Source organism: Morchella sextelata, assembly GCF_020137385.1.
Source record: "Morchella sextelata strain SCLS chromosome Unknown scls_31, whole genome shotgun sequence".
Classification (NCBI taxonomy): domain Eukaryota; kingdom Fungi; phylum Ascomycota; class Pezizomycetes; order Pezizales; family Morchellaceae; genus Morchella; species Morchella sextelata.
Genome location: NW_025408646.1, coordinates 9,690 through 27,216, shown reverse-complemented (window position 1 = coordinate 27,216; position 17,527 = coordinate 9,690). Strand labels below are relative to the sequence as shown.

Here is a 17,527-nt window from a genome sequence, read left to right as displayed (position 1 = left end):
CCTTATCTAGATCGTAGGCTCACAAAAAGCTTACTCGCCACACTGAGAAGGCTATTGGGAGCCTATGTTCTGGTTAAGGCTACCAGATAAGCCTTATTTTATGCATTCCGACGGTAAGGTAGTGTTACTCAAGAGCTATGACACAGCTGGGCCTTTTGTGACCGACTCGTTGGGAAATAAAGAGCCTAACTTACATAGCTACAGTTCTAGTTAGTCACGGATCGGACAGGTTCGGACAGCTGACCTGTACGTGTTTGACCCATCCAGATATACATTGACAGCGTGGTGTGGCGTCTGAGCCCAGGACCAACGATGCGAGTTGCCACCATGAATCACTACATGTAGCTGTGTAGTCATCTACATGTAGCTGTGTAGTCACCTATTCATTGGGACTGTACTGGCCCGGCCTGTCGCGGATACCACGCTGTCCCTTACACCCCTAGCTTCGCCACCACTATCCCTTAAGCTGTCGATGCTGACCCCCCCCCCCCCCCCCCAAATAACAGAGGAATTAGATTTGTGTGAGAGATCTATTATTTGATAAGAGAGATAACGGGATCTGGATCTGTTAGTAAAGCCACGCCAAATTTGCTTTTTTTTTTTTGGTGGGTCAGCATTTTCGCGACAGCTTAAGGGATAGCTATAGCTATAGGGTTGAGGTTCTGGTATATACTTGTCTTAGTACAGGTGCTGTTGAGTAGAGTACTTGTAACTATAGCTAGCTGTTAAGGATCGGTCTACAGCTTCTTCTCCTCAAGCTTACTACCTACCTGCCCACGCCACAGTGCGTGATATCTATCTCTACATCATCCAAAGGAACCATTCAATACAGCCCCTACCCCCTACTTCCCACTACTATCCCATCCACCCCCCCCGCGCCCAAAAGCCAATCCAGACAGTCACGTGAAACAATCATCACACACCATCACTCGATCCTCACACGCCATCACTCGCTGCGATGTTGTCGCGCCATAGGGTGTCACTCGGTATGCCCCCCACTTACTACTATTCACCCACACCACTACTCACCCATCTTCTTATCCACCACTACTCACACTCCCACTCGCACTTGCCTACTCACACCACATACCACCCATATCTTCGAAAGGGAAGACGCAAATACCACAAACCAAACCACACTAATTATTTTAACCCCCGCAATAGAGTACAGTGCAGCTACAGCTACAGACAGTATTATAACGGTACAAATAAGCTACCAGACCTTCCCCCCCCCCCCCCCCTTTGCCCTCTTCCCCGCTCTCCCTCCCGCTCCCCGCTTCCGCCCCCCTCCCTGCGGGTATACAACATACACAGCCCAACCAAGAAGCAATAAAAGAAGAAAAGGAAGAGGAAAAAGAAGAGAAAACAATAGAAAAGAAAAAAAGAAAAGAAAAAAAAAGAGAAGAACACAGAAAGAAAGATAGAGAAGATAGAAGAGAGGATATAGTACCCAACTAACTAACTGCGGCTAAAATTCGTAATCATACACCGACCATCCCAACGCTGCAGCAGCAGCCGGAGGAGGACAATACCACTTCAAGACAACAAACAACACTTCAAGAAAAAGACAATAGAATCCAAACACAAGAGAAGAAGAAGAAGATAAAGCGCATATCCAGAATCGCGGTGGAAGCTGTAAGAAGGTACAAGAAACACACGGCACAAAAACGGAAACAGAACAAGCAGGACGCCAGAGGAAAAAAAATAGACAGGATAGAGGGCGCTGGGGAGGGGTTAGCTCCGTTTTCCCCTCTCAAGTCTAAATCAATCCTCGGCCATATCTGCATCCCCGTCGTCGTCTTCTCCCTCTACTTCGCCTTCGGCTTCCTCTCCACGGCCGCCGCTGCTGCCGCCACTGACGACCTTCTCGCAGCCCTGGGCGAAGAACATCTTTGCTTTGAAGTCGTAGGGGTTCTCGATGGAGTATAGGTTCCCTATCACGCACCTCACATGTCAGCTCCATCACCAAAAAAGAAACAAGAAAAAGGTAAAAAGTAAACCACAAATCAAATCGCACAGAAGGGCAAACCAACCTCTCGGCACCATAAACTGCGCCCCCCTCCTCACCCTAAACGCATTCTCGCCCACCCTCACCGCGACCTTGCCCTCAATGACATAAAACACCAAATGCATCTTCCCCGAATTCTTCGTCCTCTTGACACCCCCCGGCGGTATCTCGACCATCCCCGTCCCAAAAAACTCCTCCGTACACGTCTTCACAAACGTAAAATCCCCATTCGCAACCTCCACCGTCACAATGCGATTCCGCGAAAACGCCAGCTCCCGCTCCTCCAGCTCCTCCTCATCCGCATTGGCATTGGCACGAGCACGCTCACGAAAAGTCTTGACATACCCGCGCACCACGCCAATCTCGCCGTCCACAACCCTCGTCTCCCAGTCCTCCTCCTCGGGGTCGCTATCCCCCTCATCACTCTTCACCCGCTTCCTCTTCACACCCGTGGCAGCGGCAGGCCGCTTCCGCTTCGTCCCCGCGCCTCCTCGCCGCGCCTCCTCCTCGTCGCTCTCGACGCGGATCACCTCCGCGATCGTCGGCATCGCCATCTTGTCCTTGTCGCGCTGGCCGTCGAGCTGATACACCACCTTCTCGCCCCTCCAGTAGGCCAGCGGCGGCAGCGTCGCGCGGGTGGATCGTCTTGCGCCCGCGGCCCCCGCTTCAACAGAGGTTGCGCGCGAGGGCGGCGGCTGCGTGATGATGCGCTGGCTGCCCTTTTTGGCGACTACTGCTGCGGGGGCGCGCTTGGAGTTGGGGCGCGGCGTGAAGGACTGCAGCTCGGGGCTGAGCTGCTTGGTGGGCGCTTTACCTTTACCCTTGGCTTTGGGTTTGGCTTTGGGTTTGGCGGCGGTGGCAGTGGCGGTGGCGGTGGTAGCGGTCTTGCTGCGCTTTCGTGTCGGGCCGGCGTCTTCAGTGTCGGTGGGCTGCTGCTGCGTGGCCTCGAGCGGCGACTCGGGGATCTCGATGACCTTCTTACCGCCGGTGCGGCGGCCCCGTGTAGTGGCTGGCTCGGAGTCTTCAGAGTCCACTGCAGGCTGGGCCGCGACCTTCTTGACCCGCTCTGTCGCCTTCACCGCCTTCTTCCCCGCGCGTGCGCCCTTAGCTGGTGGTGCGGGGGGGTCAGACTCTGTCTCGGCCTCCTCCTCCTCCTCCTCCTCGTTGTCAATGACCTTTGCAGCGGCAGCGGCTTTTCCACGGCCCTTGACCGGCTGCTTAGGCGCTGCTGGCTCTTCCTCGTCGGTCTCTGCTTCAGTTTCGGGGGCTGCGGGCTTCGCAGTCTTCTTCTGGCGACCTCTGGGTTTCGGCGCCGGCGCTTGAGCGGACTCAGTCTCTGCCTCGGGCTCCGGCGCAGTCTTCGCCGCGGTCTGCTTCTTTGCACGGCCGTTCTTGGGACGGGGCGCGGCTTCCTCCTCTTCCTCGACTTCCGGGACGGCCTTGGCCGTCTTTTTGGGGCGTGCGTTCTTCGGCTTCGCAGCAGGCTCTGTGTCCACCTCCATCTCCGGTTCTGCCTCCGGTTCTGCCTCAATCTCCGGCTCTGGTTCTGGCTCTGTAGTCTTCGCAGCCTTCTTGTTCCCGCGCGCCACAACTTTCCGTTTCGGAGTCGGGTCCTCGACCTCTTCTTCTTCTTCTTCCTCGGCTTCTGGCTCAACGGCTTTCGCCTTCTTCCCCCTGCCCGCCGCAGCTTTCGGCTTCGTCGTCGGCCCCGGGACCTCCTCCACCTCCTCCACATCGTCCTCTTCCGCCTCCTCCGGTTCTGGCGCCGTAACCTTCGTAGTCGTCTTCCGTCCGCGGTTATTCGCCGCTTTCGGCTTCGTCGCCGGCGTAGCCTCCGCCTCGACCTCCGTGTCCGCCTCCGACTCCGGCTCCGGGACGACCTTGGCCGCGGCCTTCTTCGCGCGCGCAGTGGCAGGCTTAGTCTTCGGCGTCGGCTCAGCCTCGGCCTCCTCCTCCTCGGGCTGTTCCTCCTCTGGCTCCGGCTCTGACACGACCGCCGCCTTCCTGCCCTTCCCCTTCGCGCTGCCATTCACCTTCTTATTCTCCGTCGACGCCGCCGCCGCCGCCGTCTTCCCCCTCCCCTTCGCCGCCGCCGGCGTCACAGCAGCCTCCACAAGACTATCCTCCTCCGCAAACCCACCCCCACCCCCGCCCAGCTCCCCATCCGACTCCACCTCGTCCTCCAGCAGCGACAACGCCTTCTGCGCCACAGGCGCCTTCTTACTAACCAGCAGCCCGCCCCTCTTCGCCGGCGCCTTCTTCGCCTTCACGGGCGCCGGCGACGACGACGCCGTCTCCTCCGCCACCCCCGGCAGCACTGGCAACGCCGGCGAGCTCAACACTGCTGCGCCGGTAAACAACATCCTCTCCACGCCGCCCTCCGCGGGCGTCCCCAGCCCCACGCTCGCCGCCCTCCGCGCCGGCGTGCCGCCAATCGCCGTCTTGGCTGGCGAGCGCGCGCGCGGTGGCAGCGACGCCCGGTCGCGGCTGAGGCGTGCGGGGGTCGGGCTGGTGGTGGTGACGAGGTCCATGCTCATTGACAGCTTTGCCGGGGAGCTCGTGGGCTGCTGGGCGGTGGTGGTAGTGGTGGGGGCGAGGGCAGCGCCGGGGGTCTTGGATGTGGGTGGTGCGGGGGTCTTGGTGGGCGAGCTGAAGAAGCCCGAGAGCGGCTCCATGCCGAGTTCGTCGCGGTGGCCGGTGTCGCGGATGGTGACGCCGGTTTTGCTAGGGTGTGTGTTAGTACTGCGAGCGAGCGAACGGACGGGCTTGCGAGTGAGGGGCAGCCGCGGGGGGGAGGGGGGGGGGGGGGAGACAGAGTGGAGAGAGGGGAGAGAACGTACCGTCCAGCGACACCGATATCAGTAAAGTTTGTGTCGCGCTTCGGCGGCATTGTTGCTGACTCTTACAGGTAGGGTGTTGTTCGATATTTCGATTGTTGCGATTTCCTCAATATTTTTTTTTCTTCTTCTGGGACTGTTATTGACACAGACAGACGTACACCCGGATGGACTGCGAGCGATATCTTATGGCCCGCGGGGGGTGTAATTGGCTCGTGAATAGATTCTCCCGTAGGGGTGAGGTGAGGTGAGGTGAGAGACTGGGCGCAGTCTTCGGGGGGTGGGGGGTGGGGGGGTGCGTGAGGACTGATTGATTGATTGATTGATAGAGACAGTTCGATGGTGAGAGCGAGCGTGTCCTGTTCCTGCCCTTCGCTTTCCCTCGCGCAACGAAGAACGCGTCTGTGCCTGACTGGGGACGTGCGGTACCGCGTGTGCGCGGAGATCTGGGACTGGGTGATTGCACGTGGGACCGGGGTGGAGGGTCACGTGGGTGGGATGTCGATATGCTATGTGGGGGGCACGTGAAAGGTGAAGTGAAGTGAGGTGAGAGTGAGGTGAGGGGAGTGTGGAGGGGTTGAGTGAGAAGTGTGTGGGTTGTGGGTTGTGGGTTGTGGGTTGTGGGTTGTGGGTTGTGGGTTGTGGGTTGGTGAAGGTGGGGGTCGGCACAAACAAATAGTATCACACGACATCAACTACATAGTTAGCTGCCCACAAGGAATCGATCCTGGGACAGCACAGGCACTGGATCTCTCTCTCTCTCTGTGTGTGCGTGTGTGTGTTTCGACCCCATCTATAACCTAACCTACAAACAAAACGCAAATCAAAATCAAAAACAAAACAAAACCCTCCTCTCAACTAGTACTTTTGGTGTTTCCCACATACGACGAACTGCTAACCCATACTTACAATATAACAACAAAAAAAAAAAAAAGAGGGAGAAAAAGGCCTCACAGTGAAGGATAGATGGATAGATGCACATGAACACAATACGAACCAGTAACCAAGAACCAGGAACGAGGGACCGGGAACGAGGGACCATGAACGAGGAATCAAGAGGGGCGCAAGTAATGGGGGATAGATATCCCTTCATACGGACGATAAAAAAAAAAAAGACACTCCACTAACAACTAACTCCGTGCACGCGACCCGTTGGCTCCGAAGACAAGATAAAAAAGAAGTAAAAAGGTAAAATAGAGGAACAGAGAAATGACAATAAGGTGAAGAAGAAGCAACCTCTCACTCTCAATCCCATCGTTCCATTCCTCCCCAAAGTTTATATATCAATCGTGAATCGGGAGAAAGAAGAAGAAAAAAAGCTACACCAGATGGACACACCCGCAATTCAATCCACGATCCCCCCAATCCCCCAATCAAAACAGAAGAGAAAGAAAGAAAGAAGTCTACCGGAAAATAAAAGAAACAAGACCACTCGTAAGAAAAATCGTTATAGAAAAAGGTAAAAACTAACAGAAGAAGCAGCTTAGCCACCAAACACCATCTGCGCCTCCCTACAGTGCCCGCCATTCGGTCCCTCCGACCCCACACACACCAAGCACGCATCCACGATATTACTCAAGCACCCCTCTGTCGCCCCAAGCACCGCCCATCCAATAGCCCCCGCAATCATCCCCACAATATACCCGTATGCGCTCCCGCCATTGATGTCCCTCGCGGTCGTGACCCAGGCTCCTATCCCCATACTCAGCGCTGTGATGCCGCGGGTGGCTGTCAAAAGCATTTTGCTGAACTTGTAGGCCGTGCGTGGGTGCTTCCCGGTCCCGTACCCCGCGGTGTCAATGAACCTCATGCCGGCGACGGCGCGGGAAGACGCTATCAAGGGCTGTGAGTGGATCGCGGCGTAGGTCAGTGTCAAGGGGTTGGTGAGTGATGCCACTGGCGAGGTGATGAAGCTGTAGCAGAACATGTGGATGAAGGCTGCAATGCGTCTTGGAGCCACCATTAACGGAACGCGGACCAGAAGTGCGACGAGTGAGGAGAAGCAGATTGTTCCAAAGAGAGTTGTGGTGGAGTGTGTAAACGCAGCCTGCATGATATCCTTTGATGAAGCTTTCGGAATCTGGTGTCTGTGAAAATACCATTGGGAAACCGTCGCGGCAGAAGTTGCCCTGTGAAATGTTAATATCGTGAAACTCCGGGAAAAAAAAAACAAATATCGACTTACCTCTGGATATTTGAACAGATCCCCAAAGTCCACAGATACATCATGATGTAGTATGTAGCGAGCATCATCATCTTGGTATCCAAATGCCACAAAGGAACGCCTACTCCCGTCAGCTCCGCCCAATCATCTCCATCTCACAACAACAAAACTCACCTCCTACGATGTAGTTCCCCATCCAAAACATTCTCGTAAACATGGCAACCCACACCCAGGTAAACACACAAATGGCTCCCAGGGTCCCAAAGCTCAAAAGCACCAAGGCTGCATTCTCTCCAAGGATTTTACAAGCAAGCTGGATAATTCCTATAGCGCGGCCCAGCGCATTCTTTCCTCTCCACGCAAAAAAGACCCAGAATGCGGCCATGATCGCTGGGAAAATACTACCCCACCTCATGGCTTTATCTTGCGGGGCGTCACCTTCCCATTTCCCGCGATAAGACATGATGAGTGGGTACATGCTCAAGGCCACCAGAATTATAGGCACTGCTCCCAGTATGAGGAAGAGCAGCGGTTTTACAAATGCCCGGAGAAGGTACATCCACACTAACGAAACTCCGATTGCAAGAAGTGTGTCCACTGTGAGAAGATGGATTGAGGATTGGATCGTGCGATATACTGTATCGAGACCACCCAAATTCAATTTTTCAGTGTGTAGCCACACCACGAAAGATGTGGTAAATAAGCAAGTCATCAGCACCATATATAAAGTTCCCCATATCGCATCATGTGACGGAGGCTCTAGGGGCGGATATGCCACCTGTTGAGGAATCTAAAAGACACTTAGTATAAACTTGGATCGATCAACCCAAGCTCAAAAACAAACAGGAGCCATGACGGGGAGAAAGTGGGGGGTCTTACAATGCTCATATGGGGCCCGCGCGGCTGCGTAGGCGATGACAGTCGCGGCATGAATGTGGTCTCCGCCTTTTTATCTGGCAACCCAGACTTTGGCGGCGGCGGGCTTCTGAACTGCTGAAACGCAGGCTCCTCCTCATCATCATCATCATCCGACGGCATCTGAATGCAGATATCCCTTGGAGGCCGATCCGCTCCATCGTCATCGTCTTCATCCTCCAACAAATGCCGCCTTTCATAACCACCGAACGGCCTTTGAACAGCTGATTCTACCATATCCGAATGGTCGATCCCCTCCGGCATCATTCCCAGCCGCACGCTATCATCCAGGCCAATATCTACCATTCTCCCCTTTCCTTTCTCACCTTTTTCCGTACCGTCGCTCCCAACGGAGCTTGTTCTTGACGTCGACCTCACCACCGAGGACCCAGCGGACTTCGAAGCTCTCCACGAGCTCCTGATGGTGTTTGTGTTTCCCAAGACCGACAATCTCGACTTCCCTTTCCCCCCGCTCTGCCGTAGCTCCTGCGTGCTCCCACCAGAATAGTCGCCATCCTCCTCGTCGTCTTCCTCATGAACTGTCGCGTTCGAGGATGCATATGCCCCGAAATGCCGCCGGCTGCTCTTCAAAGCATAGAAATCCTGCACCTCCTGTTCGTGTTCCTCGTCCGGGGGCATAAAGTCGGCAGCCGAGTGGAATAGCGGTGCGGTGTTGTGTGGGTTGTTTAGACGGCCCTCACGTATAGCACTCATCCGAGTCTGGGACTGCGCCAGAAACCGGGAAGCATCTGGGAGCAACACATTTTCTCAGTTAGCTAGGGAACCGGGTATAGCATGCGAAAGGGAAAACGCAAAAGTCGAGTTCGGGAAAAAATATTAAGATACGATAGGTGGATGGGGGGAACGGATGAGCGGCGCTGACGGAACTGGAAGGATAACATCATTTTTTCTACGGAGGGGTTATGGGAGGGGTTCAAGATTACATTCGGAAAACATGATGGCGAGGCAGAGATGCCTTTGTGCCCTAGCGAAACAGAAGCTATCAAGAACGGCGAAGCAGCGGCAGCGGTAGACGAGAGTGGGCCTTTATCACTATTGATAGAAAGTCGATGGATAAATTTTGTTGTTCGTTGATGGGGGGGGGGGTGCGGACGCTCAAACGAGAACGAGAGGTTGAGAGGAAGATGAGGCGGCACTTGGTTGTGTTGTAGACGGGGAGGGAAACGGGGCCCAGGCGAGACACAGGTATGTATGTAATAGGCGGGTGTGAAAGAGTCAACCTCTGTCACAAGCAAGCAAGGAAGCACAGGGGAGCTCTATCAATCAACAACCAGCGATAGAGACGATGCTCCAAAGGGCTTTTTCTCTTTTGCACCCCTGTGGGGAAGCTGGTGCCTTTGTAACAAAAAAATGAAATAAAATAAAGGTCTCTCTTCACAATAGAAATCATGCACGCATACCCACTGGACTTAACTTGTTGGAACCTTCAAGGCAACTGACCGACAAATGATAATAAAGCAGCCATCCGCATCGACATATCACGCTGCTCCTGCGAAAAAAAAGGCTCTTGTGCGCTCACTTTCTTGCCACAAGACCAAGACCTAGGAGGAGCGCAGAGGAGGGAGGGGAGGTTACTAATATCGCCAAGCCACGTCTCCACCTGTCTGTCTCGCGAGTCGCAAGCTGCATGCATGCTTTCAAGATCATGGAATCTTTGACTCTTAATCGGCAGGCAAAATAGGTACATGCCGCAGCTGTTGCTTCGCTGGCCCTTGTATGTATGTAGTACCTTCACTCTGTACCTCAGATCTGCTACAAAAGGTCCCGTTGGGGAAAGCATATCCTGTGTCCACCTCTGGCTCCGCGGCCAGCTACATGCTCCAGAGCAGAACCATAGCACACATCCAGATCAGATCACCGTTCACCGTTCACAGTTCACTCACCACCCCAGTACATGTATGATGTAGGGTCCTCGACTCTGGCTTACTTCATAGGCACATCGAAGCAAGGGTAGCATGGGTCAGGTACGGCACCCTGCTTGCCGAAAAGGGTTTACTTGGGATGCAAGCCACGAAGCGAGTGCAGAATTAGGGGCAAGCGAAGCTATTTTTGCCCTCGCGGACCAAACGTCAACTTGAGCCTCATGTCTCCTCTACTCTCCAACATAGATCTGGGTCATAGATTCATCATTGACTTCAGTTGGCCGGGGGACAACCATCACCTGAACAATCAGAATCTTGCACAAGTAAATATCCCTCCCGCAACTAGATCATCTGTATTCGTGCAACCCTTCCTCAGTGGACTGTAAGATCTAGCTTCCTTTTCGTCCCTGGGACCTGGATTCTGTAACCAGGCAGGGGTTGCAGACCTACAGCCATTATGCTAGCGCATTATGGAACCCACCAAATGGCGCTGGCAGTTCCAAGCAGAGCAAGAACCTGGAGCAACAGCAAACAGGTCAAGGGCCCTTCTCCTACGTGCAGTATTAGTGGCTTGGCAGGTTAGATGTTCCCGCGGGGGCACGATAACACGATCTGGGCGGAATTAGCTTTCCCCAGCGTTGCACCAGAGCCCAAATGCAGTGAAAACCTTTTTTTTTTCGTGGGCTGATTGAGAAGGAGATGACAAACGGTACACAAGAACGGGATGAGTTGACGGATGCGGTTGTCTGCAGCGACTACCTAATGAGTAAAATCCATCATGGTTTATCACTCGACTTTCTACAGTTCTGACTCATTCTTATCTATGAACACTTGCGCACAGAAACACAGAAAGGCAACTACATGTAGACCCTTTAGCACCATTCACGCTTACTCAGTGTCGTTTGTGGATGCAGGTATAGGAAGGTAAAAGGATGCCTTGTTATGTACTTTACAATACCATATAGGGCATCAGTTCCAGCCACGGACCATAAGCCCAAGCATAACTCCTAGGCTTAGAAGCCCAAAATCAATACTCAGGAGTCTAGTTAGGGTTATCTTACCAATATATCTTAAACCCTATATCAAAACCTTGTGTTAGCGCACTGCCGCATCACCTGTCATGACCATACCAGCTCTATGTGTCTACCAGAGTTCCCATTATCGACCCAGCACAGTCACTAGTAATGGGAATAGAAAGATCATGAAGAGGATCAATCTCAGGCATTAAGGGCAGTGCAGTATAGGAAGCTTTTACTTTCGGATGTAGTTTATTCAGGAATCTAGTTAAAATAACCCTGATAGGCTGAGCTAGAGTACGAAGGCGGGGAAGGTTATGGAAGAGACTACGTGCAGTGTGCAGAGTATCCGTCCTCTTCGTTATACAGCTGTATTTACGTACAGGGCTAAGATTCTATAGCTTACAGAATAACTGAGGCTCATACCTAATCATATGTGGTCACTCGCTTCTAACGAGTTTGAAAATTTAAATTGTGTAATTGCTAATATCGATTATCATCTGTTATGGCCCGGGATTCTCTCACAACGTTAAACCACAGCCACTTCAAGTAGCCGGCGTGTTTCATAAAGATTCCTGCTACTATCCAAAGTTTGAACTGATTGTGCCATGCTTGTGGAGTACCATCACAGCGTTACAGTGTTGACTTGAATTCACTCCCCGTGGCTTACACCAGGTATAAAACCTTTCGATTATTTATATTGGAAGATTGGGGGAGCCTTACAAACACCCAGATAACCTATCGACATTCAGATCATTTGAGGCTCGTAATTGTCATATTTCTCCAACGAGCTCATGATTACGGGCTTAATTCCTATTCTTCCTTGGTTAGGGTGGGCTATGAAACCTAGACAAAGCTTTCAACGTTTTGCAGAGTAGTGTCTGGCAAGTGTTCTGTTAGTCTCACAAGCTTTATGGGATATCAATCGTCGGCCTATTCAGGTGGACTACTATATACACTCAGTGGGTTCATTGATTCAATCGACAACTTTTTGGGAACAAGAAACATAACATTTATTATTATAAAAGCAAAGCAGATCAGGCCCGCATGCAAGTGACCAGCGCCTTCTCCACACACCTTTTCCCACCCTCACCCTCCAAGCTCTCCTCCTCCATCTGCACGCTCTCTTCTACCGCTGCCTCATAAACAGCATTCAAGATCTCCTCATCGACCCTAACATTATGCCTCACGAGCGCCGTAACACAATTGCCCACCCTCGAAATCTCCCTCCTCGTAGCCGGAGAGATAAACTCATTGACTGAGGAATAAATCGCCTCCGACGCCTCCTCCTCCAACCTCGTGATACTAACCTCCTTCCCATCCTTCTTCCCGTCTGCACCCGTCACCCTCTTGGAGATCCACACATACCCATTGATACCCAGGATCACATCCACCTCACCACCGCCGTTGGCCGTAGTCAGCGTGAGGATGTGCGATTTGGACCGCTGGATGCCCTTCGGGTCGACCTTGATGAAGTGCCCGTTACGGAGCTTTCCGTACTTGAGAGAGCGGGTATGAAGCGACGCAGCGCCGTCCTGGAACAGCGACTGGACTTCCGCGACGAGGAGGTCGCCCTCGGAGAAGAAGGTTCGGATCTGGAGCTCGTCTGTGGATGTACGTTTCCGGAGGATACCACCTGGAAGATTGATCGACGACAGGAGGAGATGCGCGGTCTGCGTGCTGTTTATGTCGACTTTCCAACGTTTGGATTGCACCTATTCACCACCCACATCAGCTCCTACACCCCCCCCCCCTACCACACCCCACCACCAACCCAAACCCCAACGGCAAACAAACCTCCATAATCCGCCCCACAACCAAGTCTCCAATATCCGGGGTATACCGCGCCCTCAGCGGCTTGACGCTCAACAGCTTATTCGTCTTCGTCACGCTCCCCGCTACCGTCGCGACAATGCTCGTCCCCATCTCTCCCTCCTCCGTCTCAGCCAGATAGGTCCCATGCCCCCTCATCCACTGCGGATCGCTCGTGACGACCTCTCCGGGCGTCACAATCGGCATTCTTCCGCCGGCGCCTCTCTTTCTCGTCGATGAATCGTCCATGGCGATGTCGCCCTCCATGTCTTCATCTTCTTCCTCTCCCTCGTAGTGTTCGTCGGGCCGTGAGAACTCGGCGAATTTGTCCGTGTGGGCGTCCCGCGGAGGTAAGATTGAGATTGGCATCTTTGGATTACTGGAGGTACGTGGCGCTGCTCTTCGGAGGTCTCGTGTGTTTTTCTGCTTTATCGGTGAATTGGATAAGGTTGAGGCTCTGTAGGCCCAACATGCGTAAATCTCAGTCTGGTGGGATGATCTACGCCAAGCAATTAACCCTGACCCTGACAATGAGTGACAGCCTGTGATTTCAGCCCTATTGGTGGGTCTATTATGAGTTTTATGTCTATCACGCTGCTAGTACAGAAGAGTGTTGATTGTCGAGGAAAGAGCCTCTATTCCTCTTCGTCATTTTCAAAATAGCCAATGAGTAAACCCGCCACCGCCGGATGTATATACAGGAAAGCACCGCAATGCTTTTGTGGTAGCTACAAGTTAAAAAACAACAAAAGGAAATCTCATGGTAGCTAGAGTACAGGTAGATAATTCAACAAGTGATACACCCCGTTTTGGAGAGAAACAAAAAAAAAATACTAGTAGAAGGTGGTATAATAAAAGAAGAGCTGAAGAGATAATTTAAGCTGATATAGAACAGGGTTATTCCACAGTATCCATCCATGGTGTAAAAACAAAAAGCCAGAAAATATTTTTGAGAAAAGGAAAAAAGATAAGAAAAAAAGACAGGTTAGTCTAAGCCAGAAGGAAAACATGTAAGTATTGTACAAAATACCATAAGTCAAGTCAGCAATCCTGCGTACACACGTAATATACAGCCATGGCATGATTTTTCAATCATTTAACACCACCGTACCTACAACCACACCCGGAGAATTTTTGGTGGCCATAAATCCATAAAGAGGAATTACCCTCAATAATTCAACAAGAGCGATCCCCCACTCGCCCATATATTATCGTTTCGTCGTATAGTGTTTCATCTCTTTCATAGTCCCAGGAATGTGAAAGGAAAAGAGCGTATGAACAAGGCATCATAAAGCAGAGCATTACCCAGATATAAGTCGTTAGAGGAAAAAATTCACATATAGAATGGCGCGCCCCCGTCGAGGAATGTACTTCCGTAGGATGGCTGTTGTACAGGGGTTGGGCGCATGGACGGCTGGCTGTATGAGTTTGAGCGTTGTGGTGGCTGAGGGTGTCCAGTAGGGGAACCTGAGCTCTGAAGGCCTGGGTTTTGGAATACAAGACCACCCGAGGCTCCAGGTGCTTGGATCTTCTGTTGAATCCTGCGTCCATAAGGTGTCATACGGATTGCCGGAAGAATTGGCCTAATGCAATCGACAAGCTGTTGCTTGAGATGAGGCCCAGAGTATTCAATCTATCAATCATCAGTAATGGATTACACATAGAGGTCCTGGAGAGTATTACAGCCGTCTGAATGACATAATTTGCATATGAGTCGCGAAGCAACTTCTCCATCTCTGTGTGGTTCATCATTTCCTCAAGCAAAATCGCTTTGGTTGATTGTTGTGCCACACGGATACACTAATTTCTGATTAGCTTGGTACGCTACAAGTAGTTGAAGCTGTATGCACCTTCTCCATCACATTGGAGCTGAATTTCTGCTTTGACAATTCGCAAACACGTCCACGGAATTGCAGGATCAAGGGCTCAGAAAACATTGGCTCGTTAAGATCGACTGTAAGTTGTTAGAACTGGTCAATAGTAGTAAGCTGCTTTTACTCACGGATATATTGAACAACATAGTTTCCAAAAGGATCCTGGACAAGTTGAACTGCATGAGCCGTAATCTGTTGAACCAATTGAGCTCTCTGGTCACCAGATGCGTGGTCGATACAACGTTGAAGGACACAACAGCCGTGACGATGTGTTCCCACCGGGATGCAGTGTCTGCCAACAGCATCGAAAATGAACTATGTAATGTTAGTATGGATTTCACTTCTTTGGACTCTAATCATTTGACTAACCTGAGCATCTTGGCCCTTGAGGCGGTTCAAGCACTTCTGGATGACGTGGTTACCGTTGAGATCTTGAATCAAATCGACAACCTTACTCTCAAGAGCACGGATGATAGTGGCGATCTTCAAATTATGTCAGCGAAGAACACACATATAAATATCGATGGTAAGAGGCTTACTTGTTCGGGGGTTGAAATGAATTCAATCATCTTCTGCAAAGCCCTGGTTCCATGCTGGTTGAGAGCGATCTTGACGAGATTGGGAGCAGCAGTATTGACAAGGACAGTACGCTGGGCATCGTTGGCAAACTCGAGAAGTTTTTGACAGAGGTAATTTCCAAAGGGATCTATCGGAGTGCTTTAGAATAATCCTAATCTTTGAAACGCGGACGAGATAAAAGGCTTACCAGTCATGAGTTCAACCACATGGGCATGTGTCTCACGGAAGATCATCTCAACATATTGGGGGTTACGTTCTTCCAGCTTCTTCTGCAAGTAACGACACCCGTGCTGGTCCTTACAGTACCCGTAGATATCACCCTTCAAGCTCTCAAGCTGAACGTTGGTGAATCGATTGGCTGGGGAATCACATCAGCAAAGAGTTCTTCAGAAATTATTATCAAGCCGTAACAAACCTTCCCCATCATGGGCTCTCTTTGGAACATTGCGATTTTGAGCATTAGTGGTTTGTTGAGTTGAATCACCAATTTTGGAACCTTGGGCATACAAAGGACCATAAGATCCATAAGGCGCTGCGTGAAAGACAGAGTTTGCCATGTTGATGTTTCCATACGCTCCATAGATGCCAGGAGAAGGAAGAGGGGTGATCCCAGGAGGTGTCATGACAGGCATTGGTCCAACTCCTGTCGACAGAGGAGGGCCAAATGCAAGTGCCTGGTTTCCCTATTGAATTGTAAGCTTTTAAGGTATAAAATGTGAAATATTGGCTAGGTACCGAATTCAAGATTTCGCCACTAGCCGACGGTTCACGGCTATGTCTAGGACGCTCCATCTGAACCCTGTTGAAACTCTGAGTGTTCATATGATTAGAAGTTCTCATAGTCGGGATGTCTGAAGTGGAGAAAGATGATTGAAGTCTCGGCATGCTGTTTTGGTTTACATGAGAAATATCGTTCCCCTGGGTCAATTTTGCTTCGAGGTTTTCGGAGAATTGGGGGAATGGTTTTTCTTCAAAACGACGGAAGGTAGTTGGGGAGTCGGTTTGTGGGACAGTAACTTTGGGCGAGGATTTGCCTGCTGGTGTGTATGGGTAATTATTTGCTGGAAGGCTGTGCTGAGCAGGACGATGACGGAAGCTACTCCAGCTTCCAGGCACATTGCTCTGACCATCCTTAGGTTTGGAGAGAGCAAGGTCAAGGGCGGCAGATGAGGAAGAAAGCTAAAGATAGGTTAGCTTTTTGGTTATATGTATGAAGGGGCTGGGGAAGATCATTACAACCCCAGGGAAGCTATCACGACGCACCAGAACGGGAAAGTCATCAGCGTCTGTCATTTGAAGATAGGTCTTCAAAGAATTATTTGCAGATGGGGCATTTTTGGCATTCCCGTTCTTGTCCGCTTCGCTGTATAGAAAGCTGGTATCAATCTGGCCCATTCCTAGGTGTGACGAAGCAGCATCCAATTGCTGACCTGGTCTAGCAATGGAGCCATTTGGCAAAGAGTTTCTTCAAAGATCAGCACAATTCTCAGGCAAGGAAGCAATGGTATTTACCTGATGTTAGATCTAGGTCCAATAGGAGCCTGATCCTGCATTCCCAAAATTTCATGTTCATCCGAATTACGCCTAGATCCCGGAACAGACCTGGAGGGTTTGTGAGGCATGAAAATGCTTCCATCATCTGTAGGAGGTGTCATAAGCTGACGGCCGTCACGACGTCCACTGCTTGGTGGTGTTGCAAGAGCAGTAGCCACAGGCATCCCAGAACTGCTAAATTCGTAGGAGGCACCGTCACGTAGTTCTGGAGGAGTAGTCGGAACACGCACAGCCGAAGGTTTATAGCCCCCATGGACACTTCCTTGAGTAACCTGGCGATCCCGGTCGAGGTCCTGAGCAATACGCATGATTTCCTGCTCATCCCTTTGCTGCTGGAGGTGGAGGAGGGCCATCTGAGTCTCGAATACCTTCCTTTGTTGACGTTTATGTTCCAATTCCTGCTGTTTTTGTTGAAGCTTTGCGTGTGTTAGTAAGATTTTATTAAAGAGACATCTGGTGGTAGCTAAATAAACGAACCATTTGGACCTTCTGGTTCCTCTATATGACTATATATTAGCTCTATCACTAGCAATAAGACCTCCGGGAAGAACATACATCAGCCTCCGACTGGTCTGCAACCTGAAGCCTTTGAAAGCTGGGAGCAAGGTCCAATGAATCCGAAGGGTTCATCCGGTTTCTGTGGAAAACGTTGGAAGAATCCCAGCCCATATCGATATTGGGAGGTCTCATAGAGTCGGTCGTGAAACGACGCTGGAGTGTTGCTCTACTATCGGGTGTAGCCGAAAGAGGAGATTCAGCATTGTGGAGCGGGGTATGGGCGGGGAAGCGGAATCCGTGATCCTGTTGAGCTTGGTTGTTTAGAAGATTATTGGTGAACCGCATGTTTCTATCACCCACGGTAGCAGCAGCAGTGGATGAAGCCAT

The 17,527-nt window shown here is 51.4% G+C and overlaps 5 protein-coding genes across 5 annotated transcripts; all 5 read right to left on the bottom strand.

The window, feature by feature from the left end:
• Positions 1 to 1,764: 1,764 nt before the first annotated feature.
• Positions 1,765 to 4,898, bottom strand: H6S33_009805 (uncharacterized protein; the record flags this gene model as incomplete). Its single annotated transcript, XM_044841252.1, has 3 exons — positions 1,765 to 1,934; positions 2,034 to 4,732; positions 4,849 to 4,898. The coding sequence occupies 3 exons, from the start codon at positions 4,896 to 4,898 to the stop codon at positions 1,765 to 1,767; spliced, it is 2,919 nt and encodes a 972-aa protein (XP_044687513.1).
• Positions 4,899 to 6,328: 1,430 nt separating this feature from the next.
• H6S33_009804 (uncharacterized protein) lies at positions 6,329 to 7,472 on the bottom strand (the record flags this gene model as incomplete). Its single annotated transcript, XM_044841251.1, has 3 exons — positions 6,329 to 6,974; positions 7,031 to 7,130; positions 7,184 to 7,472. 3 exons carry the CDS (start codon positions 7,470 to 7,472, stop codon positions 6,329 to 6,331), a joined length of 1,035 nt encoding a protein of 344 aa, XP_044687512.1.
• A 338-nt stretch (positions 7,473 to 7,810) lies between these two features.
• On the bottom strand, positions 7,811 to 8,638 carry H6S33_009803 (uncharacterized protein; the record flags this gene model as incomplete). The annotated part of the gene is made up of 1 exon (XM_044841250.1): positions 7,811 to 8,638. The coding sequence occupies one exon, from the start codon at positions 8,636 to 8,638 to the stop codon at positions 7,811 to 7,813; it is 828 nt and encodes a 275-aa protein (XP_044687511.1).
• Positions 8,639 to 11,860: 3,222 nt separating this feature from the next.
• Positions 11,861 to 13,004, bottom strand: H6S33_009802 (uncharacterized protein; the record flags this gene model as incomplete). Its single annotated transcript, XM_044841249.1, has 2 exons — positions 11,861 to 12,538; positions 12,621 to 13,004. 2 exons carry the CDS (start codon positions 13,002 to 13,004, stop codon positions 11,861 to 11,863), a joined length of 1,062 nt encoding a protein of 353 aa, XP_044687510.1.
• A 964-nt stretch (positions 13,005 to 13,968) lies between these two features.
• H6S33_009801 (uncharacterized protein) lies at positions 13,969 to 17,527 on the bottom strand (the record flags this gene model as incomplete). The annotated part of the gene is made up of 14 exons (XM_044841248.1): positions 13,969 to 14,268; positions 14,319 to 14,435; positions 14,486 to 14,589; positions 14,638 to 14,824; positions 14,879 to 14,992; positions 15,049 to 15,215; positions 15,276 to 15,446; positions 15,504 to 15,771; positions 15,824 to 16,267; positions 16,352 to 16,553; positions 16,601 to 17,058; positions 17,120 to 17,140; positions 17,198 to 17,443; positions 17,501 to 17,527. 14 exons carry the CDS (start codon positions 17,525 to 17,527, stop codon positions 13,969 to 13,971), a joined length of 2,826 nt encoding a protein of 941 aa, XP_044687509.1.